The sequence below is a fragment of the Periophthalmus magnuspinnatus genome, chromosome 14 (assembly GCF_009829125.3).
Source record: "Periophthalmus magnuspinnatus isolate fPerMag1 chromosome 14, fPerMag1.2.pri, whole genome shotgun sequence".
NCBI lineage: Eukaryota > Metazoa > Chordata > Actinopteri > Gobiiformes > Gobiidae > Periophthalmus > Periophthalmus magnuspinnatus.
The window spans coordinates 24943511-24969754 of NC_047139.1; the positions used below are offsets into that span (position 1 = coordinate 24943511).

Genomic DNA, 26244 nt, shown 5'->3' on the forward strand with positions numbered 1-26244 from the left:
AGGACAACTTAAAGAGGGACAGGCGCTCATCCTATACAGAAATAATATAATAATTTCCATCTTTCAAAACGAACGTCACGCTACCTTTCCTATGTGAAAATCAAGGAAGACTTCATTCATTTGTAGATTCATTGAAAACCTCCATGATATCACAAGCACCAGCAGATGGCGCGAGTGTTTACGTCAGAAATGCACGAGGAAGAGAAACCGGAAGAGACGTGGCACAAAAACAGAAGCAGGAACGGGGCGGCTAAGGCTAAGTGCTAACATTACTGCTAGTGACTGCCTCTACACTACAGTCCGATCTGGCATATTAAACTAATACGCACAAATGACAGCGGTGGAAAAAACTCTGGGACGTACCGGTCTCAACTGAATTCTTTGTTACACGTTAGAGGTATTGTGTTTACGTTTTTAAGTTGCTTCATACTAATGGCTAATGTTACCTTACATGCTACAGTTTGTTGTAAAGCTACTGTATCATTGCCACAGTAGTGTCTGTTTTCTATAAATTAAGCCTGTCAAAGAGCATAAGATGATGTAGCCCGCTGAAAGACATCGATATAAACATGAAAAGGGCCATCAAGCAAATAAGCAGAAGCATTTAAGACACTGGCGTACACACAGTTCTGATCATATATCTGTTAAAATGTCTCACATGTAGTCCATAATGCTTCTGGCATCTCTCAGCACAGGATGGGCTCTTAGCAGCTGACAATCACGAAACATGTCACAGCAGTACATCTGAATGCTACCTGGTCACGTGACAAAAATCTATTGAAACCACTGATTGTTTTTGTTGTTATCGCAGTATAATTCGCTATGGGGCTCTGCAAGTGTCCAAAGAGGAAGGTGACCAACTTATTTTGCTTTGAGCACCGAGTAAATGTGTGTGAACATTGCCTGGTGTCAAACCATAACAAGGTTTGTGTGCTAATGGATTAAAATAAATAAATAAATAAATAACAGTAAAAACTTCTCTAGAAGATATAACGCATAAATATTTTTTTCTTACAGTGTATAGTTCAGTCATATCTGCAATGGCTTCAAGACAGCGACTACAATCCAAACTGTTCTCTTTGTGATACGCCATTGGCTGATCAAGACACTGTCAGACTGGTTTGCTATGGTGAGTAAAATCATACAGATTTCTATACCTTCTCTTTACCTTTTTAAACATATGGTTCTGTAGAAGACTTGTTTAGCAGAACTGTAACAATTATAAATTACTGTGATTAACCATCTTTTTCTCCCTGACAGATGTATTCCATTGGGCCTGTCTCAATAATCTGGCCTCTCGGTTGCCTCTCCACACGGCTCCAGCAGGATACCAGTGTCCCTCTTGTCAGGGTCCAGTATTTCCCCCATCTAACCTGGCCAGTCCTATTGCAGATGTGTTGAAAGAACAGCTATCATCTGTTAACTGGGCTAGAGCAGGTTTAGGTCTCCCGCTGGTAAGATTTGGTTACATCTCTGTTAAATATTTTAATTGGACATTTATTTATGTAAACTGGAACTTCTGGCAGATTGAAGAGCCTCTTGTGGACCTGGAAGAAACCAAAGCTCCTGATGTAACCGATTATAATGATTGGTCAACATTTGATGGTGAGCTTAAAGGTTCAGTGTTAATTCAAATGTAAATTCTTGTTTCTTCTCGTTTGATTAAATATTTATAAGTTTTTGTTTTCTTTGTGCGCAGCCCGGGAACAAAGTGAAACTTACCCAAGTCATTCCTATAACACCAGTCTTAGCTCTCCAACAAATACTATTTCTGCCACAGTGCAGGAAGAGCTTGGAGGTGCTCGGAAAAATGGAGAACCAACTATTCAAGATCACACCGTAGTAAACTTTAATACAGCCAGTGTTAATGACACCCTCACAATACATGCAGGTAATGGACTGTTTCATGCTCCCTTTATCATCACATGACCTGCTGTTATACCATAATTATAGCAGATGTTTTGATATTGTTTTAGCTTCATCACCAAGAAAGGTCTATGACACACGAGACACTGGCCACGGCTCTGTCACGCAGATTGACTTTGATGATGACAAGTACAGACGTAGACCAGCTCTGAGCTGGTTTGCACAAGTTCTCAAGTTAGTAATGGATATAATGGATATATAAAATGTTGCCAGGTGTTTCTGAACATGACTATTATTCTTTCTCTCAGGAACCGTACTGGAGGGAAACGTACAAGTCTGACGTGGAAGCAGCGGATGTTCATGTTTCTTTTGGTTGGAGTTCTGGGATTTTTCACTTTGATCATCATCATGGCTAAACTCGGACGGGCCTCAGCTGGTTCAGACCCAAATTTAGATCCTCTTCTTAATCCCAACATCCGTGTAGGGAAATACTGAAAACAAGCATTGATTACTTTACACAACCTAAGATTGTGTAGACTGCAAGTTTGACTTTTAACCTAGTTGGTCCAACAGAGGGAGCTAATTAATCATTTTGAATGGAAAGAAATTTGGGACTTCTCCAGTATGGAAACAATGCTGCCTGACTGTGGTATAACACAAGCTGGAGACTTTATTTTTACTTGGATTACAGATTTAAAATGAGTGGTGGGTATTTATTTTTTTCAATTCCAGTGACCAGATCTGATAACAGTAGATGTTGGTGGACCAACACAACTGAACCTACTTTGTATATGTTTGACGAGTTACATTTTGACATTTATAATCAGATGGGTGACAGAAAGTAGTGTGCATTTTTGGTGGCTTACTGATAATTAATATACAAACTGAAGTTATGGAAATTGATTGGAATCCTTTTAAACAGGATACAAATGTAAATGTATTTTTTCTGCCGCATTTCTTCAACTGTACATTAAATTGCAAAAAAATATTATTTGTGATTTAGTATTTTGAATATTTGGGTATAAGATATTCTTTTTATTTGTAAAAGACATTTAATATTTATGTTTAAGAGTTTAACAAAACAAGCTACAAAAACAGTATTGGCAAGCAGTACATTAAATTAGCACATCAAGAAAGGATTATATATCTTTTTTCTACAGGACCAATTAAATCCTTGAATTCTAAACCCATAATAGTCCTTAGGCACTGAAAATGTGTCTCTTTTTGATTATCTAACTTCACACTCTGGTCTGTAGGAAATCATGGTAACCATCCAGTGTCATGGGTCACCACTTGCATGTGACGTTCAGCCATGCCATAGTCTGCGTTTCCACTGAACTTGCCAAAGTTGTTACGGATGACATTGGCGCTCTGGGGTTTCACATTGATGCAGGGAAATTAGCCCAAGGCAAAAGCATTCACACATTGTAAAATATCTGATTGAAAGAACATCTGTATGCTAGAGAAGGACAAAACTAATATGTTGTATAAGGATTATTTAAAGTGTTGTTTCACTCTGCCATATATTATTTAGATGTGTAAATGTTTTTGTCACTAAATTGGGATTCAGTGTACCCATTGCCTGTGAATTATTAGAATGACCATTGCTCTGACATAATAGGGACGCTCCAGTCAATAATGACTGGCATTTAACAGAACTTCACTGCAATATTGGACTAGATTTCCCAATGAATTCTTAAAAGCAGAGGCAAACATAGACTGAACAGTTATGCATGTTGTTATGTTCGTTGACATTTAGAAATGAATTATGAAGACTACAAACTAAGAGTTCATCAGAAAGACAAATGGTGGCAATTTCTCTTTGGTTTTACAGAAAGCGCAATAGTTCTGCAACATCTGTCATTCTCACTGCAGTACATGTACATGTCAAAACTACATCTATCTTATGGTTCAAGCAAACATGGTGCTGGGCATTTCTTTGTAGTTTGTAAAATCAATAGAATGCAAATGCTACTGTATGCTACTGTAACTGCTGCTGCCTGTGACATTGAATGATCTATTGAGCAGATATCAATAAGTGCGTGCGAGTTTCATTTGTGGTTTCCCAGTACAGTTTAAAAGGAAGAGCAGCAACAGATAATCAGTGGCGTCTGCAACATTATATGAATGAACATCTCTGTCACATCATAGACATCTTTTAAATGTAAGTACACTTGACTTTTTAACTTCTCTCTTCAAGTGACAATTTGTGTCGTTGTTTTGCACAGTGTTGTACTCAGAATACAGTTACTTTCAGAAAATCCAAAGAATACATTGCCGTACATGGTCATGTAATTTGGCTGAATAGTATTGTTAGAAAACACTGATCTCGTTGTGAGTGCATGTGTAGTTTGTCCTTCTCTAATTAGTGATAAATAAATGCAAAACTACCATGAAGCTGTTTTAAACTTATGTTGAGTTTAACACTATATTGAATACAGTGCAACAAGTATTCTGAATACAGTAATCTGATTGGACTATGTAACGGCATACAAAATATACAGGTATTCGATATTCTTCCCAACACTGGTTGTGCAATACTGTGCAATTTGGCACTATGACATTTCCTGATGTAATAGTTTTATTTTTTTGCACTCTAAAGACATCAGCCCAGTGAGAGGAAGATGGAGAAACATTCCAAACCAACCCAGCACAATATGAAAACGATCAAAGGTCAGAAGACAGAAAAATCTCCACAAATTGAAAATCAAAATCATTACCACAAACACTTGGATGATAATGACATCCATGAGTAAGTATTTGTCATGTTATCTTTAGAGATTTGTCAGACAAATGTATGTTTTGACATGTGTTTTGTTAATGTTTTTTGCACAGTACCCATTCAACCACAGAGGATAGCGTTTTTAATGACCTTTCCCGTGACAACAGGCATCACCACTCCCATTTTCACCAGCGAAACCATCACAGTTTTTCCACCTCAAGTACCTCCATAACATCATCGCCATCGCCATCATCATCAACTTCCCTTACTTCTTCTTCCTCATTTTCATCATCCTCTTCATCATCCTCCTCATCTACAACATCCTCTTCCTCCTCCAGCTCTTCATCTGAGAGTGACAGTGAAAGTTCATGTCCAAGCGTCAAACCTCAGCATTCCCGTTCATGCACGGACATCTCCAGGAAAAACAGATATTTTGATGAATGTGATGACACTGCTCCGTTATTGGGCAGAAGCGAATATGTGGACAGAAATCAGAAACAAGGCTCAACTCCTGGTTCTAGCCGAGGCAAACTTAAGAGTGTACAAGATGGAAGTGTCCGCAAGGCTAAATCAATGGAGACCCTCGCAAGACCAAAGCAAAAGGAACCACAAGATAAAGCAGAACAAGACAAGAGAAAAAACATAGTGAAGGAAAAAATTCAATTCTCTGCATTTCTGAATGAGATCACTCGGCAGGTGCTTAGTCCAATGAGACTCTCAACCCTTGGAGTGACAAACGTGCAAAGATCTCATAGTCCAGGACAGGCATCTGCAAGATCTACGAAGTCTGAACATAGCAAAGTGAAACAAGAACAATCAACAAATTTACTAGGGAGCGCAGATTCAGCTAGCTCTGATAAACACTCACAAAGCAGCAGTAAGCATTCACACTCTCGTCAAAGACACTACAGTCACCGTTCAGTAGGGTCACCAGATCGTAAGACAAGACATAGTTTTAAGAGGCATCATTCATGGTCGGATTGTCATCGCTCCTGCTCACCATCAGAAAAGCACCATTATCATCGACATCCTCACCGGTATCGCAGTCCAAGTAATGACAAAGATGATCGTTATTACCATAACTATAGACACCACCACAGTCCTACTTATTACTACAATGACCGTCACAAAACTAGTCAGTACCATACACACCATCATCATCGCGACACATCTTATCGTTATAAAGACTATAGTACACCTGAGCATGGGCACAGTGTTTCCAAACATAAATCATGTCATAGTGATTATGGAGACACGTATCCTAGTCACAGTCACTTAAAAGAACGTTCAACATCACCGTCTCACAGCAGACACAAGAGTGAAGCTAGAGATTACAGCAAAGGAAATTTGGTGGTAGGAAGTACTACCAAATATCGCCATAGAGGTCATCTCAGCCCTGACTATCATCACAATAAGCAAGAGCTTCAACGTGAAGAGCACTGTCACACCCATGGCCATAACCATCAGAAACACCAAGATCCTAGGCCCCGGAGTGACCACTACCATGGATCTCACCAGAGAAAACAATATAACAAACAACTGGTGCCCGATCACGATCAGCATCTTTACCACCAAAATGAGTCTGTACATCACCATGGCAATAAACACCGCCATGGACCCCACACCCATCACCACCATGAGTCCCACCGCAAAGGGGACAATCACAGTGAGCCTCAACAACACCATAGTGACCATCACCGTGAAGCCCATCACCACGGAGAACATCATACTGAGCACCATCACCATGGAGAACATCGTTACCATGGAGAACGTCACCGCAAGTCTCACCATCACCATGAGGACCGTCATCGCGAGCCCCATCACCATAGAGACCATCACACTGAGCACCATCACCATGGAGAACATCACAGTGAGCCCCATTGTCATGGAGACCATCACAGTGAACCGCACCATCACCATGGAGACTATCACATTGAGGCCCACCACCATGGAGACCACCACCATGGAGATCACCACCATGGAGACCATAATACTGAGCCCCATCACTATCAACATGGAGATCATCAGAGTGAGCCCCATCACCATGGAGACCACCACCATGGAGATCACCACCATGGAGACCACCACCATGGAGATCACCACCATGGAGACCATAATACTGAACCCCATCACTATCAACATGGAGATCATCAGAGTGAGGCCCATCACCATGGAGACCATCATGTTGAGCACCATCACCATGGAGACTATCACAGTGAACCTCATCACCATAACCATGGAGACTATCACAATGAACACCATCACCATGGAGACCATCACAGTGAACCCCATCACCATCACCATGGAGACCATCACAATGAACCTCATCACCATCACCATGGAGACCACCACGGTGAGCCCCATCATCATCATCAGCATGGAGACAATCACAATGAGCCACATCACCATGGAGACCATCACAGTGAGCACCCTAATCACTATGGAGATCATCATCATTATGAAGATAATGCGTGCCACCAGAAACACCCCGATGACCACTGTGGTCCTGAATCCCCCAAGGTCCATTCCAAAACAAACCAGTGTCACACTGGCTCCAGCCACCATGGAAAACCAGCAGAGAAGACTCTGGAGTCCCTCAGAAATTCTACTAGACCTGCCAGTGCGTCCAGTCAGGACGAGGAACAGACAAGCTTCAGAAACCCATTACATAAAGTATGACATAACATGTTCAAATGTGGTTTATTGAAGTATGGTACCAGTCGATGTTGCATGCAAACTTAATTAAAGGTTAATTAACTTAATTTAACTTTCCAACAAGGGATCAATAAATTCTACTGATGTCTTGTGTTCCACTGTATATGTACTGATTTGTAGTGCACAGTGATTTGGATAATTATTAATCACTAAATATAAATTAATAGTTTAGTTTTAATTTTACTAACATTTTAAACATTTTGTGTCTTTTGCTCATCACAGGAAAGTGCAGATGGCATGGGCCGAATAATGTGAGTTGGAGTTGGAGCTGTAGTTAAAAAATCTAAATGGCCAATTAAGAGTCAGAGGAATAGATGTTAAAGGGTATAATAATATTTAATAAAACTGAAATGTCCCATTTGTAATGATTTTTTAACATCTAAAATTCAACAGAATACTGCATGAACAGAATGATGGGCTGCAGCAAAGTCTGTTGAAAACAGCAGTGAGAGTGGAGTGTTTGGGAGAAGAGTTCACCAGCAGTCGCCACTGTTTGGAGGCAGAGCTTCAGAAGACACGCTTGGAGCTCAGTAACCTCACTGAGAGATTTAAAAGGTAAATGCAAAAATAGAAAATAAAATCATTGTCAAACCTACAATAAAACAAATCTTTATTTATTTTTTTTTTTTTTAGATTACATGACAACTGCTCTTCAGCACAACAAACTAATAACCTGCTAGAGCATAAACTTCATTTGGTGGTAAATCAAACTGACTTTTATATTCACCATTGAAAAAGTGAAAACATTTAAAGTAACTTGCTTTAAAACAGGCTCAGAGTATGGAAGGGGAGCGTGAAAGGCTAAACAAACGCGTTTCAGCTTTAACAGAACGACTGGCTGATGCAAAGTTTGTCAACACTGTGGACACAAGCCACGTAAGATCCTCCCTCACTCATATCTTGACACGGGTTCATCATCTGCTTGTCTCCTTAGAGCGGTTATTTATCTACAATGTTCCAATATAGCAATAAACTTGTTTATCTCTATATAGACAGACATGAAGGTGACACCACCAGGCCAGTTATTGGTCAGATCTGTGGAAAGGTGACCCGACTCACATAAAGAATGCTATTTTTCAATGTAATTTTTTTGAGCAATAAAAACACCTGCAATTGAATAAATGATAGTGCCATACTTTGAACATTCTTGGCAAAGTATAACCTCTCCATGGAGACCAGTAGGTGACATACCCTCCTAAAGAAAAGTTACATAACACACCTTTAAGACATTTTCATCTGCAGTTATGTCTTTTTTTTAACAGGCAACACAACATCATAATCATTCAGGTGCGGACCCGGCTGTTCCCCCCGTTGCCCCTCCTCCAGCTCAGTTCATGGACAGTCAGAACTACACTAAAGACAAAATTGTAGGACAGGAACAGCCTTTGGGGTCAGTCCCAGAGGAGGAGGAATCTGATTGGTCAGAAATTGGTGAGGAAACACCAAGATTTGTGCTGACAGGTTTGAACAGAGGCCAGGCATGGAGACAGGGTGATGAAGATAAAGCCAATGAGCTCGAAAGGGAAGTGATATTTCAACCAAATTCATCACGTTCTTCGACTATACCTCACCTACAGTTTACAGTCCACAATGAAATTCTCCCTCTCACACAAACTAATCTCTCCAACATCGTGACCTGTCAAAGCTCTTACAGGATCACCACAAGTCCAAGTTTAGGGTCTGCTGTTCTTGTCCGGTCGGCCAGTTTGGAAGAGATCCCTATGGCCCGACACTCCAAGGAGCTCCACAGCACAGAGGCCATGACGGACCTGCACCACTCAGGAGAAGTGCGTGACTTAGATAATGAGTTCATCCATCACCTGAAAAGCAGCAGGGGCACAGCACATGAGAGGCAGGTGGACAGCAGTGTTTCTGAGATGGATACTGCCATGTCCAATCTGCAGTCAGCCGAGCGCATTCTGAACAACCTTATATCTGAAACACAGCACAGTGAAGCAGAACACGACTGGTCAGAGGCAGTGCCAGAGGAATTACTCAAAGGGGAACGGACAAAGCTCTAACAGTGGGACCAAGTAGTCTAAAGTGAATTTGATTAATCTCTTAATAAAAAGTAGGTTATGTAACATCCATGTATATTGATGGATACACAGAAACAATATTTTTGGGCAATAAAGTGTATATTATTTACCCTTAACCAACGAGTGTTAAAATGTGATTAGCTAATACGCAATATAAGTATTTAGTGGTATATACTGTAAAGTAGTTATATATTTTGCCTATTGTATTGTCATGTATTGTAACTATTTCCCTTTGTCTTTGTCATACAGGTGTACTTTCTTTAGTGTGGAATAATCAATAATTACTTATAATTGATCAATTCACATTTTTTTTCTCTCTACTTAATAAATAAGGCTTAGAGGGTTCTTGGCTAAAATGTAGCTTGTAGGCGCACAGTTTAATAAACTAATAATGAATGAAATATTTAAGTTTGTCCTTCCTTTCAAAAGCACAATTGTAGTTTTAGGCATATATAATACCTAAAAACCTTGACGTTTTTTGTGGCGTGAAGCCTATACTCTCCCATACTTGAGCATCTACATGTCAGTTTGAATTAGGTTTGTCCTATCTGTGCGTGCATGAGGGGGTGATGGCTGCTGAGCAGACATTGGCCTGGATTGATCAGACCTGTTTAATAGGATAGGAAGGCATTAGCTGTAAGATGTGCACCCCAGCCAAGTTCACCAAATCCACTGTACGGCCCTCTGGAAGGTGTACAGTGGGTGCGGGAAATAACACATCTATTTCAGCAATTTTTTTGGGGAGAAGCAATTAAGGTAATCATTAAAATAGTAGTACAATTGTAGATTAATAGCATAAAAGCTTATAGATACTTGTAATGCTTGTTGATTCCAATGGCTATTTATTTTAGAAAGTACTGTATGCTTCAAATGTTGCTTAACTATGCCAATTTTATGTAATCAAATTCTTGTTAATGTCAAGTTAAATAATGATTTATTCATGTATTTTAGTTTATGACTCTATATTTTCAGACAGGGGGTTAGGCTGCCCCTTCGTTTCTTGTTGCTCTCCTTCCCCTTTTCCCCCTGAGACTCGGACTCCCTGACTGCAGTGACCATGGTTGTGATGAAGATGAAGTTCCCTTTTGAGAAAAGGGTGAAGCTGGCCCAGGGACTGTGGCTCCTCTCATGGTGTGCCACAGTGGCCGGAGCCATGACCTTCACGCTGGGGTGCATACTCAAAACAGAGCTTCGCAGGAGGGGAGAGGTACTACAAACAGCAAACCAGAATAGTTTTCTTTAAGAATGATTAAGTAGGCAGTTTTAGTCAAATGCAAAATTCCTTTCTAAAAAAAAGGAAAGGAAAAATAAAAAATAAATAAGAGTATAGCAAACAGTTCACTCCTTTAATTGTCTAATATGCTAAAATTGACTTAAAAAGACATGCACAACTTTCTATAGTGATGGTTTCAAGGAAATTCAACTTGCCCTTGACACAGAATTATTCCCGTGACTCAGTTTGGATTAGCAATAATAACCTCAGGCTTAATCTAAATCTATGCCTTAAGATCTTCATAAGACAATGGTAGTAACTTCTGTTTGACTTGAATATATGTGTATATTGAAATGCCCATTATTTCATGGGAAGCACATTTCAGTAGCCTATACCACCCTGTTTGTTTACATTATTTGTTATTGAGTGGTTAATTACACTGCTTACATTTGATATATAATTATGTATACAAGACTGTGAAATGCAGTGGCTCTTTGGCTCATAAGTGCTATGTAGGCACAGTCTATTTAGCATTTGAATGGATTTACTGTTAGTCAGTTTAGACTCCAGAGCTGGCCAAGGAACAGTACACAATGCATCACCTCCCAGAAGAACCTCACAGTCAGCCAAATGCAGAGAACAATATCCATCAGCCACTTTCAACTCCTTTAGTGTCCTATTATGCATAAACCGCAGCAAGAGACCCAATCAGTGCAGTCACTTTAGTGGTGGTGTACTTAATATCTGAAAAAATGCATATGGTCATACTTCATATCTCATTTGAACAGACCCGTCACTAGGTGTTTGTTATGATTAGATTTCTTTTGTGCATGTAAAAACACACACCAAAAATTGTAGTTATCTTATCTGATTTCCATTGGCCATGTAAATGCACACCGTGTTTGGTATTTAAACTACCGGTAACTTACTGCAGCCCCAGTGGCCGCATTTTTTTTTTTTTTTTTTTTGACAAATACATAATTTTTGGTTCCTTTTTTGATTCAGCTCTGTTTGTTAATGTAAATGAGGCTGAAAGTGCAAAGAGGTAGGTCCATGACTCTTGATGGATGATATTTTTCATTAGCTTTAAGTGCACTTGAAAAAAAACACCTCCAAAATACGATTCTGAACTACAGCTCTGATCACTTTAGGTAATGGACAACACTGACATACATATTGTACCAAACACCCTCATGATCGTGGGCCTGGCCTCTTTGGGAATCAACTACTTTGCTGGAAAGATTGGTCAAGATGCTCTGGATGCCGGCAGATTTCCTCGCTGGAAGAATTTCTTGAAGCCCTACTTTGCAATCTCCTGCTTCTTCACTGTCCTTATGTTACTGACCGTTGTTATGAGCTACGCCATGAAGGGCAGTCTGGAGTCCTCACTAAAGGTGGGCCTAAGAAACGGCATTCGCTTTTACAAAGACACAGACACCCCGGGGCGATGCTTTCAAAAACAGAATATCGATCGACTACAGATGGAGTTTCAGTGTTGCGGAAACAATGACTTCAGGGACTGGTTCGAAGTGCAATGGATCAGCAACCGCTACCTGGATTTCAGCTCAAAGGAAGTCAAAGAGTAAGCTGTTAAAAATAGCCTGCCTATTTTCTTTCTGATTTCCTTTGCCATTTTAACCCTGTTGTGTCTTGTCTGTTCTCCAAAGTCGAATCAAAAGCAATGTGGATGGTCGGTACTTGGTAGACGGAGTGCCATTCAGTTGCTGTAACCCTAGCTCTCCAAGGCCATGCATCCAGTATCAGCTAATGAACAATTCAGCCCACTATAACTACGACTACGAGACCGAGGAACTCAACATCTACATAAGTGGCTGCCGGGAGGCTTTACTAAACTACTACATGAACCTGATGAATACTATTGGTACTGGTGTGTTTTCTGCATTCCTCTTACAGGTACCATACTTAAAACACACAAAAAATAATTGCCTTTTCATGTGTCTTCACTACTTACTGTATATCTTGTTTTATTCAGGGCTCGGTGCTGGTGAGTTTGCGGTTCTTGCAGACTTCCATGGAGGCAGTGGTAGGAAAGGAGAACACAGAGATAGAGACCGAGGGGTACCTGCTGGAGAAGGGGGTAAAGGACACCGTCTTGGAGTACCTGGACCCGGTACTGAAGTTCCTGCTCCTTAAGAACCAGGTTCAAGAGGGAGCTGAGACATCAGGCCCTCAAAATGCCTGAACACACAAGAAACACACTTTATTTGAGCTTTACACAGAGGAACTGATGAACAAGTGATTACACTCCAACAGATAAATAATCAAAATTCTGAAATTCCAGGCAAAATGTACAAAATATACTGTATATTTTTTATCTTTTCTTAATCTAATAAATGTAAATAATAGCCTACTCTGTTATTATATTTTTCTTGCTGTAAAATTACCAAATTATAAATGGTGCTTGGAGCTATCTTGACACATTGCTCAAGTGGATTCTTACATACATTTCTGTCAAAAGTTAAGACAATGCAAATGAAAGAAAATTATTTTATTGTAATGTAGTAAGCTCTAATACTGTATGCAATTGAGTGCAAATAACTTAACAATATATTAAAGTTAACAATACAAATTCTCAGAGTCTGTTCTTCCCTCAAATAATTCCCTAATACCTACCTCAGTCACATCCCATTCAGGTGGATTAAGGATTATGGAGACATACTAATTAAGTGTTAGTAATACCCTTGGAAAGCTATCAAGTGTGTCTTTGCTATGACACGTTTGTAAAAGCTGTTAATCTCATTTAAATTTACTAGCCTTGCAGAAAGTCACAAAGGAGCCAGGTCAGGTGCCAACTATTATTTTTAGACAATGCATAATTAAATTATAGGGCTATAAACGGTGAATAGTATATTTTGTATAGTGTGGCAATCCAGGAACAATGGTTCAACAAAATGGTGTGAAAAGAATTGGTAAATCAATTTTACCTCTGCCACAGTACTCTCCAAAGACAAAAATAATCCTCTGGAAAAGTGTGAACTCCAGCATCTGTGACGTGTGTGTCACGTGACCATGTGACCGCGCGGGGCTCAGACAGGACCGTGGATCAGACAGGACAGGACTGTGTTTGGATCTCACTGTACTGTTTCGTTTGAAGCTCTGTGTGAAGGTATGTAATGTGTGAGGACACTTATTGCATGCGTCCTGAAACAAGAACAGGACTTACACATCACTAATTGAACTGACAGAAGTGAATATATTTAGTTAATGTGAAATCATGAGGGTTAGCATTGACAGCAAAAGTCCATCGGATGCGCCCACGTATGTAATATAAAAACGAAACTTGATGACTGCCTTTTGCAGATTAGTCAAAAGTAAATGTTTAGATCCTTGAGTCACCCCGGTGTCAGATCAGATGTGCTCTGTACAGGCAGTCACGCCCTGTATAGTCACACTGCTAACAGCACTGCTAACAGCTATTAGCACTCACAGTCCAAACAGCACTGCTAACAGCTATTAGCAATCACAGTCCTGAGGAACTGAGTCAAAGGACTATATCTAAACTTATCCAGACTAAAGAGTAGCTTATAAGGCGTGTGGCAGTATCACTTCTGCTAACACTGGGTACAAGTGCAGCTCGATCAGCTGCTTGGATTGTAAATAGAAATAAATAAGAGGGAGGTATCCACCAAAGTAAGGTATGTCAATAAATGTTAACGCAGTAACATCATGTTTAACTACCTCGGGTAATGTACCTCACAAAGACCAGATATGTGAGCTGTCTGTGCTCTGACTTAATTAAGTTGAAATGGGACTGCTGTGTAAAACTTGGTGAGCTCATGCTAGCTTTGCTAGGCCTCAAATGTTTACATCACAGTGAAGTCCTTTTATCACTCTGTACCAAATATTGTATCAGTGCAGCTGAGGTGTTTGATGAGCAACAATCTGGTGGGATACATTACTTGGATCTTGAGGTGAGGCCATTGCTCGTGGATTTTTGAAATGTTGGCTATCTTCTTGTTTTTCACCACATGGTGGCGCTAATGTTAAGTAGCGTTTACACTACAATAATGTCACCGTTTGAGGAGGAGGAGGAGGAAGGCTTTACTTCTGTTTTGTAAGGCATATCTCATCTGACAAAAGCAGTTTTGACAATATAGTTCTGATGTTCTCTTTTGCACAGAATATAAGGAATGGAAGGAGATGATGTCAGTTTTCCAGCAGATTCCTCAGATAATCTGTCTCAACGAGGAAGCGTCGCCTCATCTGCAACACTTTCTCGTGGTAAAGCCAACTGTGACCATTGAAATTAAATATATGTTATGTGTCTTTTCCGCTGATACAACATAATCTTAAATGTAGTCAGACCCACTGTCTTTGCTCATGCTTTATATTTTCCAGCCCAAGACGTGCTCATATATTTGTTTGGAGAGAGTGCAGTGCATTTAACAGTGGAAGGCCTCGGGAGTATCACTGTTCAGGAGTTGGGCCGCAGTGTGCGTGAGGCTTTGAATATTCCTGATGCGATACAAGATGTTTTTGCCTTCTGGTTATGTTCTCCATTGCTGGGTAAGACAATTTGCATTAAGCTGAAAGGAACATCTGCTTTATTGCACTAACTGTGAGATGTTTTGTGCAGAATTGCAGTTAAAACCAAGACATCAGCCATATAAATTATGTCGGCAATGGCACGACCTGTTGTATCGCTTCACTGAGGCCTCAGAGGAAGACATTTCACAAGGTAAATGTGTGGTTTTGGATGTTAAGTCCAACAAACAACAGTGTATCTGCATTTGGCAGCAAAATGTGTCTCTAATTTAGTGTTTTAGTGTCGTGACAAAAATATATTGTGCTTCTCTTCAGATGAGCCTTTTCTTCAATACCGTCGTAATGTTTTTTATTCCAAATCAAAAGAGCTCCAGGTAATATTTCTGCTACATTTTAGCATATGAGTATTACATAATTAATTATTAATTGTTACATTTTTCTGATCAGATAGAAGATGAAGCTGTTCTTAGGCTATTGTATGAAGAAGCCAAAAGCAACATCCTTACAGGGCGATATCCCTGTGATCCAGAGCACTGGAACAGCCTCGGGGCTTTGAGCCTGGCTATAGAAGAGGGATGTGGACTAGAGAGCCAAAAGCTAACAACAACAATAAAGTAAGACTATGTAACTTATAAACTATGGAGATGTGTATATGTATATATATTACAATGTTTTTAAAATTGTAAATTCAAAATGGTCTGAAAGGTCATGACAAAGACTCTGTAGTAATAATGTTTTTTTCTGGTGGAAAATTGACCATTTTGTTGTTCTCAGGGAAAAGAAGTTGTCCTCCTTCCTGCCTGCTCATGTTGCTTTGGGGAGTGGAGGGCTGCTGTCGACGCTCAGAGGAAAGTCGAGTCGTCAGGCTGCTCTGGAACAGAACCTTTTAGAAGAATACAGAAAGATCAGCACATCAGCAGGGAGCTCCTCTGAGTGCACACAGCTCCTGCACCAGTACCTCAACACCTGCCACTCTCTGCCTTATTATGGGTACAGCATAAAACCATACATGTTTTAAACTGCCAAATTATCTCCCAAAAATACTGTATTTATTCATTTATTGTCTAATTGACAGATGTGGCTTTTTCTATGGGGAAATTGACAAACCTGTTCAAGGGATCCTGCAAAGAGGACGACGGAAAGCTGTTACTGTTGGAATCTGTTTGGAGGGAGTGTATGTTATGGATGTAAAAGAAAAGGTGTGTGTTTTAAATTCACATTAAATTCTCCTTAAATGCAAGGATACACTGTATTATCTACTTTATTTACTTTCTCAGCACGTACTACTGGGTCTGAGATTCAGTGAACTGTCCTGGGACCACACATATCCAGAAGAGGAGGGTGACTCTCATATACTGTGGCTGGAGTTTGATGGAGAAGAGGATGGCACTCCTGTGAACAAGCTGCTCAAAATCTATTCAAAACAAGTATGTGCAGTGCAAGCACTTCATTTGTCACATTGCCTTTCCCAGTTAAGGGTATCATGAATAAAGACTGCAGACCTTACTGCACAGCCTTAAAACAGATGCAATATTCTTATGTAGGGGCAATCTGCTATTTTGGTCATATCTTGATTCACTGTTTCTTTATTTAATGAGGTGGTCTGCTCAAACAGACCCTTTTCTTCCATTCCTTTTTCCCATAGACACATACCACAAAGTTCAAATATTAACAGTTTAAAGGCACGACAGAGGCTAACTTGCTATGGGGTAATCATAACGTGGTTGTTTTGAGTATAAAAAGCATATTTAAAATGCAAGATTCTGAAAAAATATTTTAATAACTTTAAAATAATAACTAAGGTTTAGAAAGGTTCAGAAACATTTTAAAGGAAAATATTGGTCTTGTGGTCTTATGTTACCACAAAGCTGATTAGCCTTGAGGAAGCCCTTTCAATTATTTATTTATTTATTTTTTCCGGAAAGTCTGTGGAAAATGAATGGCCAAAAAAAAGTCACCACCTGGATTTAACAAAGCAAATAGATACGAGCCTCCTCCAGTTGTGCAGGTCTAGGTTCAGCAACAGTCTGTGCTCAAAGAATGAGGTCAGCTGACACCTGAATATATTGAATGACCAGGTTATTCCATCAATGGATTTTTTTCTTCCCTCATGGCACGGGCATATTCCAAGATGACAATGCCAGGATTCATCGGGCTCAAATTGTGAAAGAGTGGTTCAGGGAGCATGAGACATCATTTTCACACATGGATTGTCCACCACAAAGTCCAGACCTTAACCCCATTGAGAATCTTTGGGATGTGCTGGAGAAGCTTTGTGCAGCGTTAGACTCGACCATCATCAATGCAAGATCTTGGTGAAAAATTAATGCAACACTGGATGGAAATAATGACATTGCAGAAGCGAAATCGAAACAATGCCATGGCGAATGCGTGGTGTAATCATAGCTAAAGGCGGAACAACGAAATCTTAGAGTGTGTGACTTTGTCTTGGTGGTGACTTTTTTTTTTGTGCCAGACTGTGTACTTCACTAGAGGGTGGGTGGTCACTGTTGAGCTCCATTTACCTCTTAAAGGTAATTGAGATCTGGCTCCAAAAAAAAGAGAAAAATAGCTTTATATACCCATCAAAATGAAATATGTTAACTCCTATTCCAAGTACAAGTGCTAAATTTTGTTGTGTGTCATACAGGCAGAGCTAATGAGCGGCTTCATAGAGTTCTGTGTGGAGCTGAAGTGTGTATCTGAGGCAGCAGCAGCGACAGACGCAGCCTGCGAGCCTGGCCAGTCTCAAGCCTCCGGAAAAGATTCAAGCAGCAAAAATGGCCGAGGAGGGCGCCGTGGGTTACTACGGAGACAAAGCAGTGTTGTCTGCAGTCGCGTCCACTCACTTAACACTATCAGCTATGTGGATAATGGTGAGCTTTGTTTGTCATTTCTCACACATTGGAATCTGAAGTTTGTTGTGATAAATATATATCATATGCTGAGGCGGATAGAGAGCCAAAAATTTTACTCAAGTAAAACCAACAGTAACTGTTGGGACGTAACATCTGATTTATAATTTGAAGTTAATATAATTTGAAGGACAATACATTAATAAATGCACAAAATCTGTTATTTCCAAAGGATAAACACAATAATGTGGAAAAACGAAATCATATCTGAAGGAGCGTGTAAGAAACACAAATGTTCAAATGATTTACTATTGTCAACAGAAAGCTTTTGTCACTTGTAGACTTACTTGAGTAAAAGTTTTGGTTACTCTTCCCACTGTAAGAGTACTCTTATGTTTACTCTTATTTGAATATTTTTATTACCGTAAGTATGTTGCTTGAAAAGTCCTTTTTAATAAAAAAAAAAAAAAAATGTTACTCAAGTGAATGTAACTACTACCCACCTCTGACCATACATATTATATGTTTCAAATAACAGAACTGTGGTTGTGTTTCAGGAAAGGAAATCAAGCGTTTAAAGCCAAAAAGAGCTGCTTCCTTCTTCACTCGACAGGCAACAATATCTACTTACTCTGCTGTTCAAGGGGCAGACAGTCTGGAGCAGGGTTAACTTTTCAGCTACTTTCTTTGCCTTGAAAGACCAAACCTTTACATTTTACACTGAAAGTCAATGAACAAGAAAACATTTGTGACTATTAATATATTGATGTGGAAAGGACCAAGTGAGGGATATTTATATCTTGAAGTCATATATATAAAGAGGATGCAGTAATGTGAAAGTAAAGTATGTCAAACGCTTCCATCGTTCAAGTTGAGCCTGGAGGAGACAAAGAAGTAGTTTAATATGTTGATATGATAAATGGATGCGCTGTATCATACATTATATCAAGTCAAAACATTTTAAACATCTGCAGTATTCTTGGGTAATGTGGTTTTAATATCTCTGGTAAAGCTCATTGGGTTGCTACCACTTCCTTACAGTTTAATTTTGTACTTTTTAGGGCTTTGACATTCTGTGAAGTTTGTATTATTCTGCGGTCAATATTGTTGTGGTGATATTTAAAACTTTGTTTTCTTACATACTGTCGGTGCCTTGTTTCTGTTGGTGCCATGTAACAGCACTAGTTTTTTGTTAACCTGAATAGTTCTATTTCTCATGTTGGACATTCATTGTCATGGTTAATGCCTCAAATTATATAAGACAATTGATTTTATAATTGGATTATACAGGAAGAGGTTTAAATTGGAGAGACCAATTGTACAGTATGTTATGTCTTTCTCATATCCCTTGCCTAAAATGGCAATGATGATCTGTAGGGTTACTGACTTGCATGTTAAATGATGTTCACTGCCATAGACTTGCTCTAATCTTAACAAGTGGCACTATTTGTGTTGACAGATATTGCAAAAAAGAACAAGGCTTCCTCGTAGAGTAAAAATGAAAATCAGTGGAACACTGATGCAATACAATATTTTTAACTTTGTAATATCCAAACTAATGTGAACTATTTCTAAACCTGGATAGATTTTACTAGATAAAATAATTGTGGAAGGGAAGATGCATTGTTGAGCAAAAACAATTGTGTTATTGAAATATGCTGTTACAATCACACCAAAGTAAGCCTGCTTCTGCTGAAGCCTGCAGTACAGTATGCAGCCTGAGGCCTTACAGGTAAAAACTAACAATCACTCGTGTTCGGTTGTTGTCTAATAGCAGTTTACTTCACAATAAGCCATTAAAACGCAGCCTTCCTCCATAGACCTTAAAAAACTCCAGCAGTGCATTGTATTGTCTCATACTGTACATGGTGATGCATGTTGTGCATGTGTTGTAAAATAGTCATTCCCACAACAGAAACATACTGCACTATTAATACCATTTGACCTGTTCATGTTTTTTAACTGCTTTACTTCAGATGTTTTGTATATTTCATGAGTAACATATTTGTATACTAATTTAAAGACATTTAAAACACCTCAAAACATAAAGTGCCTATTAATTTGCACAGTTTTGGCTGAAAGGTCTGCAGCTTGCCTTGGAAAATGACTGTATGGAGTTGCTCCCATCTAAAATGATACATTGTGTATGTTTTGTCACATTTTATTATGTAATTTTTCTCAATAAATGCACAACCAATGTTTTTGTCTTTGTATTGTGGCATTTAAATGCTTTAATATAACGAAAAAGGAATTTTAAATTAAGGCAATTTACTTGTTTCCTGCTTTGTTTTGTATCCATTTCCGGTCTTAGTGGCTGAAGCATCTTGACTATTTTACTCTTTGGAGACGTATCGGTCGTGCCAGTGGATTGGCTATAAATCAGGAAGTAGCATCGCTGTTTGGCTAGTTGAGGGGTTTGTTTTGAATTATGTTTATTTTCCATGAATTACAATATCGTCTTTGGTTGAATGCTTAACGATTAATTTGAGTTAATATCAGAGATTAAAGTGCGTCAACGCTGAGTGCAAGTGAAGCAGATTTTTCCTCTTATATCGTACATTAGTCGCTCGTCTGGTTCCGTCTGTTTTACTTTCTCGTTGTCATACATTTTAAAGAGTAGAAAATGAACAGCGAGGAGGACGGCTCTGTGGCAGAGGACAGCGGCAGGAGACGCAGGGTACACGGGATGCTGAAGCTCTACTATGGGCTGAATGAGGAAGGAAAGGCCGCGGAGCAGGCAGAGTCCCTGGATCCCTGTGATATCAATGGGCCTCACTTCGACCCGGAGCTTTACCTCAACAAGGTGATTTCACGTTACTGAGTTATTATAAATGTTGATTATTCTTGTTCTTATCAGCAGGGACTTGTGTATGAGCATTTTTGAAAATTTAAAGGTGCACTATGCAACGTCTGAGGAATAGGCCACGTTCTTGTCTCCATGTAGACGTTATAGCTTTATCTGAATGTTCCACAGTATGAAATTAAACTTATCTTGTATTTACAAGTGCTTTTATTACTAAACAAATAGCTTGAAAAAAATACTTTCTCGCTGTGTGTTTGCTTCACCATGGATCTGACCTGGCCTGGTTGTGTCTCTATGGAGATAAATACGTTTAATGCCATACTGTAGAAAATTCCTGGCCAAACCAGAATATCTCCATGGAGACAAGCAGCTGATGCCTCCCCATTACAGAAAAGTTACATAGTGCACCTTTACAATGCATAATCTTTTCACAAACATAACATTTCAAATAATTCTTGTTTCTCTTCTTGGAATATTTGCACTTTCTAAAACAACTGTAATTAACATGCGTGTTTGTCTGTTACAGCTGAGAAGAGAGTGCTCTCTTGCAGAGTTAATGGACCACGAGACATGCATGGTCAAACAGATCCGCTCTCTGGACAGTGACATGCAGACACTGGTGTATGAAAACTACAACAAGTTCATATCTGCAACAGGTAGGAAAATAGTAATCAATATAGCTCCAATTTAATCCCGATCTGTCCTATATATCACATTTTATTTATTTTCCAGACACAATAAGAAAGATGAAGAATGATTTTAAAAAGATGGAAGATGAAATGGACTGCCTTTCCGCAAACATGGCGGCAATTACAGACTTCAGTGCTCGGATCAGTGGCACACTCCAGGATCAACATGTGCAGATTACTAAACTTTCAGGTTTGACAATAAATAAGAAAACTAAGCTCAATACCTGATAAATAAAGTCTTTCATGATATCAAATTTTATAGATATAATATTGAAACTTATTTATGCCACAGACACAATAATCCTAAAACAGAATTATCCACCCAAATTATACTATTCCAAATTTGCAATATTGTTAAAATGTAAGCTACAATAAATAAATGGCAGAAATGAAACACTTCAGTTAGCTTGCATCTTGAAAGGGCAAAAATCATTGCCAACGATCATTTATTGAATGACAAGTTGATAGTAATTATTGTGACAGGCCTATAGGACAATAAAGATGAATATGTCTTTTCCAGGTGTCCACACATTGTTAAGAAAGTTGCAGTTTCTTTTCGAGCTCCCTGCCAGACTAAACAAGTGTCTAGAGCTACAGGCCTATGCTCAGGCAGTGAACTCCCATCGCAAAGCTCGCTGTGTGCTGCAGCAGTACAGTCACCTCCCATCATTCAAAGGCATCCAGGACGACTGTCACGCCATCATGGACAAACTGGCCCAAGAGCTACGGCAGAAGTTCAGGTGAAGGTCACGCATTTCTCCATTACAGTTTTATTAAGCAGTTTGCTTGATTTTATTTATTGGCTATTTGGCACCCCCTAATGTCTGCAAAATAATGGTGGGCGTTATAGACCAAAAGTAATATATCACTATTTCTTTGCATCATCTATTTAAAGCTACCATCTGTAAGTTTATTTGATTTATTTTTTTTTTTCCAGTAGATGGCAGATGTGATTTACTCAATATGCAGATTTAGCATCTCCCACCTCTACTGCAAAATATATTTATTCACCAAAATACCTTCCCACATAATATATGGCTTTAACATGATTGGCAAAAAGCTGCACAACTTTGCCCCTAGCGAAAGCATATTGTTTTAATAATGCATAAGATAATGTTCTATGAATTTATATTAAAAGTATTTTCTCATTCATTTTATACAGTATATGTCAGCATCATATTGTTTTGTGACACTATCTGCTTTTTTGTAAGGTTACGCCACATTCACTTTGCCCTGATGTGAAATATTCCTTTCATATTTTTCCATTTACTTGTTTGATTGCTCCTGCAGGGATGGTGGGACTAGTTCCAAAGACTTATCGGAGTGTGTGGAGCTTCTGCTACAGCTGGATGAACCCGCAGAAGAGCTGTGTGACAAATTCCTCAGCCATGCTCGATCTCGACTTGAGTCAGATCTCCAGGGCCTGGGGGCAGAGATAAAACCTGATGCTTCCTCTGCTACTTCTGCTCAAAACGAATCATCAGGGGCAGACGCTGGTTCGCCCACTGATAGCTCTCCTACAGGGCTGCCCTCCCCCTCTTCTCCCAAAACTGACATCTTGGAGTTCATTGATCGAGGTTGCAATGAGTTTGTCAGTAGCTTGTGCTTAGTAATTACATCTTACCAAGAACTGTTTATCAACCACCCTCAAACTGGTGAGCTTGCAACCAAGAATATTCCCCAGATGGCAAATGGCAAGCTTCAAGCATTTGTAGATGATCTAGCTGCTCGGTATTTCTCCCTCGTCGAGCAAAGGATACAAGAGGAGAGAGGAGTAGGAGATAACTCTCTACTTGTGCGCGCTTTGGACCGTTTCCACCGCAGACTGCAAGCTGTGTCCAAACTACTTCCTGGTTCATCAGTACCAAACCAAGGCACAGAAATTGTGATCCGTGCTGCAAATGAGCGTGTTAAGCAGTACCTTTGTGCGCTGCAGAGCTTCTACATGGACAGTTTAACAGACGTGAGGCAGGCATTGGCCACACCCCGTCTCTCTATGGGTGGAGCTTCAGTGGTGGGGGGACCTGCGTCTAGTAGAGACAACCCTAGCAGTCTGCCAGAGCTGCTGTCCTCCCTGTCGTCCTCCATTCTCAATCAGATCAAGTCTGTTCTGGCGTCAGTGCATCTTTTCACAGCCAAAGACATCTCATTCTCTAATAAACCATACTTTAAGGTCAGTAGTTTCACTCTTGTCACATACCATTCAATGCATTTCTTTGTTATATCAAATGATACTACAAATTTAATTCATGAAAATGAATGCTGATTGAATCCATTGTTAGCCATAATCAGTGACTGAGGAGTTTTAAAAAATATTATAAAGTGATAGGAAATAATGATAAGATTCAAATATAGGCTTCCTGTGTAGTTTTTAGCTTCTACACAATTAGGCTGATGATATCTTTGTCTTGTCAAAGGGTGAATTCTGCAGTAAAGGTGTCCGTGAGAGCCTGGTGGTGAGCTTCATTAGGTTTGTGTGTCAGTCCTCACGTCAGTTCTGTGAAAGTGCCGGAGACAAGGGCGGCTCCACCCCTCCCGCCCTGCTGCTGCTGCTGTCACGTCTCTGCCTGGACTATGAGACCTCCACCATCTCATACATACTCACTCTGACTGATGAGCAGTTCCTGGTGCAGGCAAGTATACCAACTTTAGTATGGATTACACTAACTGCCCATACAACTAGATTCGTGGCCATATCTCCTGACCTCATCAGATCTGAGAAGTCCAGGCCTGGTTAGTAATTAGATGAGAGACCACTGGGAGTACAAGGTGCCACAGTAAGGCAGCAGTGGCTCTCATTTTGAACTTAGGCAAGATACTCCACCTTGCCCAGTCTGAAAGTGGTGTGTGCGTGAGTGTTGATGGTGCTCGGAAGTGGCCAGTGATGCAGATCGGTAGCCTTGTTTTTCGCGAGTCTGCCCCAGGGCAGATGTTGCTGCAGTAGTGGTTTACATCTTCCGAGTGTGGAGTGAATGGCTGTCCAAAAAACAAAATTAAAGCCTATTTATATTAAAACACACTTTTGCATGTGTTACACTGGGATGTTTATCCATTGAACCACTTGCTTGACTAGAATGTAATTATTTTCCACGTACTACAGTATCTCTCTTCCTATAAAACAAATTATTATCTTTATTCACTTTACCTGTGTCTGTTGAAAATCAAAAAATACACTTACTTAGAGCTGTGTATTTTCACAGCACCACACTCCTGTCACACCTGTCACTTCTTTGTGTGCTGAGGCCAGGGAAGCTGCGCAGAAGCTTCTGAACCATTATGTGAAGGTTGGTTTGACAGCATAGTATAGAAAAACCTTTTAAACTTGTGTCTGTGTCTCACTGTTGCTTTTTATTCTCCAGGTTCAGGGGCTGATTATTTCTCAGATGCTCAGAAAAAGTGTGGAGACCAGAGACTGGGTAAACACTATTGAACCACGAAATGTCCGTGCTGTGATGAAGAGGGTTGTGGAGGACACTACTTCTATTGATGTTCAGGTATTTAGACAGTTATAATGATATTTGAAAAAAAGCCTTTTCTATGATTTTTTTGTGTGATTTGAACCAGGTGGGTCTTTTGTATGAAGAGGGAGTGAGGAAAGCACACAGCAGTGACTCCAGCAAAAGGACTTTCTCTGTGTATAGCAGCTCCAGGCAGCAGGCCCGCTACGCTGCCAGCTACACGCCAAGGTACACACCTGCTAGCTAACGCACTGTTTGTGGTAGCCTGGACCCCCATGTTTACAACAACTCAGCCTTCTGGTGTGACATGATAAAAATGATTAAAAGCTTTGTCCGCCCGCAGTGCTCCTATGGACACTAATCTGTTGAGCAACATACACAAGCTGTTTTCTGAAAGGATTGACATTTTCAGCTCAGTGGAGTTCAACAAGGTGAGCACAGAGAATTACCCCATGATAAATGATCAGAGGTGATTCATCACAGCCCCTCTCATAAACACCTCTCTCTCCCAGGTGTCGGTCATGACAGGAATCATCAAAATCAGCCTCAAGACATTCCTGGAGTGTGTGCGTCTGCGCACGTTTGGCCGTTATGGACTGCAGCAGATCCAAGTGGACTGTCACTATCTACAGATGTATCTGTGGCGCTTTGTTTCAGATGAAAACCTTGTACACTTCCTGTTGGATGAGATCGTGGGGAGCTCGGCTCACCGCTGCCTCGACCCCGCCCCCATGGAGCAGAGTGTGATTGAAGTCATTTGTGAGAGAGGCTAGAGCAAAAGCTAAATGCAGTTATATTATTGTATGGCTCTTGACATAATTGATTTCAGTAAGAATGCGCCGATAGCTGTTGCTGTTAATGCGAGACTGCTTCAATTTTCAAGTAATACATTTTGTGAATCAGAGAAATAGAATTCATTTATTTAATCTCTTATGTATTTATTGTGTTCTTGACTTGGGTTAATTGTCTTTTTAATTTTGGAATCACTGTGAGTGTTGGGTTTTCTGTGTATAAGAATATGCACTATAAGGTCTTTGGTTCTAGCTTTTTATTTTATTTTTCTGCAAATCCCAAGCAAATGAGAAAACATTAAATCTATATTTAAATGCTAAAATATTTATTTCACATTTATTTCTGTCTAAATATTATACAGGTTACTGTTGCAAATTAAGATGTTTCCTGATGTCTAATTTTAGGTGTATTAGGCATATCTTCAATAAACTGCACACTCATGAATACCTCCTTATTGTTTTATCATTGATTACATTTTAGCAGAAAGCTCAAGAAGTCCTCATCTGTCTGTCGCCACTTCACCGCGGCACCTGATTGGTCAGAGTATTTAACCCCGCCCTCTTCTGATGACACTGCAGTTATGTGA

General features: G+C 39.8%; 5 protein-coding genes across 5 annotated transcripts; all 5 read left to right on the plus strand.

Annotated features, from left to right (window-relative positions):
• The first annotated feature begins 215 nt into the window (after positions 1–215).
• zfpl1 (zinc finger protein-like 1) lies at positions 216–2765 on the plus strand. The gene is made up of 8 exons (XM_033978829.2): positions 216–397; positions 812–924; positions 1018–1129; positions 1261–1454; positions 1527–1605; positions 1700–1891; positions 1977–2100; positions 2175–2765. The coding sequence occupies exons 2-8, from the start codon at positions 823–825 to the stop codon at positions 2359–2361; spliced, it is 990 nt and encodes a 329-aa protein (XP_033834720.1). The 5' UTR covers positions 216–397; positions 812–822; the 3' UTR covers positions 2362–2765.
• Positions 2766–4491: 1726 nt separating this feature from the next.
• Positions 4492–9341, plus strand: si:dkey-273o13.3 (uncharacterized). Its single transcript, XM_055226891.1, has 10 exons — positions 4492–4618; positions 4702–5389; positions 5514–5639; positions 5946–6941; positions 6986–7261; positions 7526–7554; positions 7697–7858; positions 7937–8003; positions 8075–8179; positions 8566–9341. Exons 1-10 carry the CDS (start codon positions 4524–4526, stop codon positions 9322–9324), a joined length of 3303 nt encoding a protein of 1100 aa, XP_055082866.1. The 5' UTR covers positions 4492–4523; the 3' UTR covers positions 9325–9341.
• A 665-nt stretch (positions 9342–10006) lies between these two features.
• On the plus strand, positions 10007–13071 carry rom1a (retinal outer segment membrane protein 1a). Its single transcript, XM_033979109.2, has 5 exons — positions 10007–10098; positions 10315–10549; positions 11707–12137; positions 12223–12469; positions 12549–13071. The coding sequence occupies exons 2-5, from the start codon at positions 10400–10402 to the stop codon at positions 12756–12758; spliced, it is 1038 nt and encodes a 345-aa protein (XP_033835000.1). The 5' UTR covers positions 10007–10098; positions 10315–10399; the 3' UTR covers positions 12759–13071.
• Positions 13072–13568: 497 nt separating this feature from the next.
• frmd8 (FERM domain containing 8) lies at positions 13569–20119 on the plus strand. Its single transcript, XM_033979107.2, has 11 exons — positions 13569–13682; positions 14697–14797; positions 14915–15082; positions 15153–15254; positions 15377–15435; positions 15509–15675; positions 15836–16051; positions 16137–16260; positions 16339–16488; positions 17712–17937; positions 18474–20119. The coding sequence occupies exons 2-11, from the start codon at positions 14707–14709 to the stop codon at positions 18584–18586; spliced, it is 1416 nt and encodes a 471-aa protein (XP_033834998.1). The 5' UTR covers positions 13569–13682; positions 14697–14706; the 3' UTR covers positions 18587–20119.
• Positions 20120–20251: 132 nt separating this feature from the next.
• vps51 (VPS51 subunit of GARP complex) lies at positions 20252–26106 on the plus strand. Its single transcript, XM_033979105.2, has 12 exons — positions 20252–20330; positions 20532–20719; positions 21246–21375; positions 21452–21598; positions 21929–22148; positions 22699–23581; positions 23826–24041; positions 24609–24692; positions 24768–24902; positions 24973–25094; positions 25210–25297; positions 25379–26106. The coding sequence occupies exons 2-12, from the start codon at positions 20540–20542 to the stop codon at positions 25637–25639; spliced, it is 2466 nt and encodes an 821-aa protein (XP_033834996.1). The 5' UTR covers positions 20252–20330; positions 20532–20539; the 3' UTR covers positions 25640–26106.
• The last annotated feature ends 138 nt before the right edge of the window (positions 26107–26244 follow it).

Bases quoted from the DNA above. Each gene is read 5' to 3' on its own strand.
- zfpl1 (XM_033978829.2), top strand. From the start codon at position 823: ATGGGGCTCTGCAAGTGTCCAAAGAGGAAGGTGACCAACTTATTTTGC. The intron at 1,455-1,526 runs GTAAGATTTGGT...AACTTCTGGCAG, and splicing joins CAGGTTTAGGTCTCCCGCTG to ATTGAAGAGCCTCTTGTGGA. The intron at 1,606-1,699 runs GTGAGCTTAAAG...CTTTGTGCGCAG, and splicing joins TGATTGGTCAACATTTGATG to CCCGGGAACAAAGTGAAACT.
- si:dkey-273o13.3 (XM_055226891.1), top strand. From the start codon at position 4,524: ATGAAAACGATCAAAGGTCAGAAGACAGAAAAATCTCCACAAATTGAA. The intron at 7,555-7,696 runs GTGAGTTGGAGT...AAAATTCAACAG, and splicing joins GATGGCATGGGCCGAATAAT to AATACTGCATGAACAGAATG. The intron at 8,004-8,074 runs GTAAATCAAACT...GCTTTAAAACAG, and splicing joins AGCATAAACTTCATTTGGTG to GCTCAGAGTATGGAAGGGGA.
- rom1a (XM_033979109.2), top strand. From the start codon at position 10,400: ATGGTTGTGATGAAGATGAAGTTCCCTTTTGAGAAAAGGGTGAAGCTG. The intron at 12,138-12,222 runs GTAAGCTGTTAA...TGTTCTCCAAAG, and splicing joins AGCTCAAAGGAAGTCAAAGA to TCGAATCAAAAGCAATGTGG. The intron at 12,470-12,548 runs GTACCATACTTA...TGTTTTATTCAG, and splicing joins TTTCTGCATTCCTCTTACAG to GGCTCGGTGCTGGTGAGTTT.
- frmd8 (XM_033979107.2), top strand. From the start codon at position 14,707: ATGGAAGGAGATGATGTCAGTTTTCCAGCAGATTCCTCAGATAATCTG. The intron at 15,676-15,835 runs GTAAGACTATGT...TGTTGTTCTCAG, and splicing joins AAGCTAACAACAACAATAAA to GGAAAAGAAGTTGTCCTCCT. The intron at 16,489-17,711 runs GTATGTGCAGTG...TGTGTCATACAG, and splicing joins TCAAAATCTATTCAAAACAA to GCAGAGCTAATGAGCGGCTT.
- vps51 (XM_033979105.2), top strand. From the start codon at position 20,540: ATGAACAGCGAGGAGGACGGCTCTGTGGCAGAGGACAGCGGCAGGAGA. The intron at 21,376-21,451 runs GTAGGAAAATAG...TTTATTTTCCAG, and splicing joins CAAGTTCATATCTGCAACAG to ACACAATAAGAAAGATGAAG. The intron at 24,042-24,608 runs GCAAGTATACCA...GTATTTTCACAG, and splicing joins ATGAGCAGTTCCTGGTGCAG to CACCACACTCCTGTCACACC.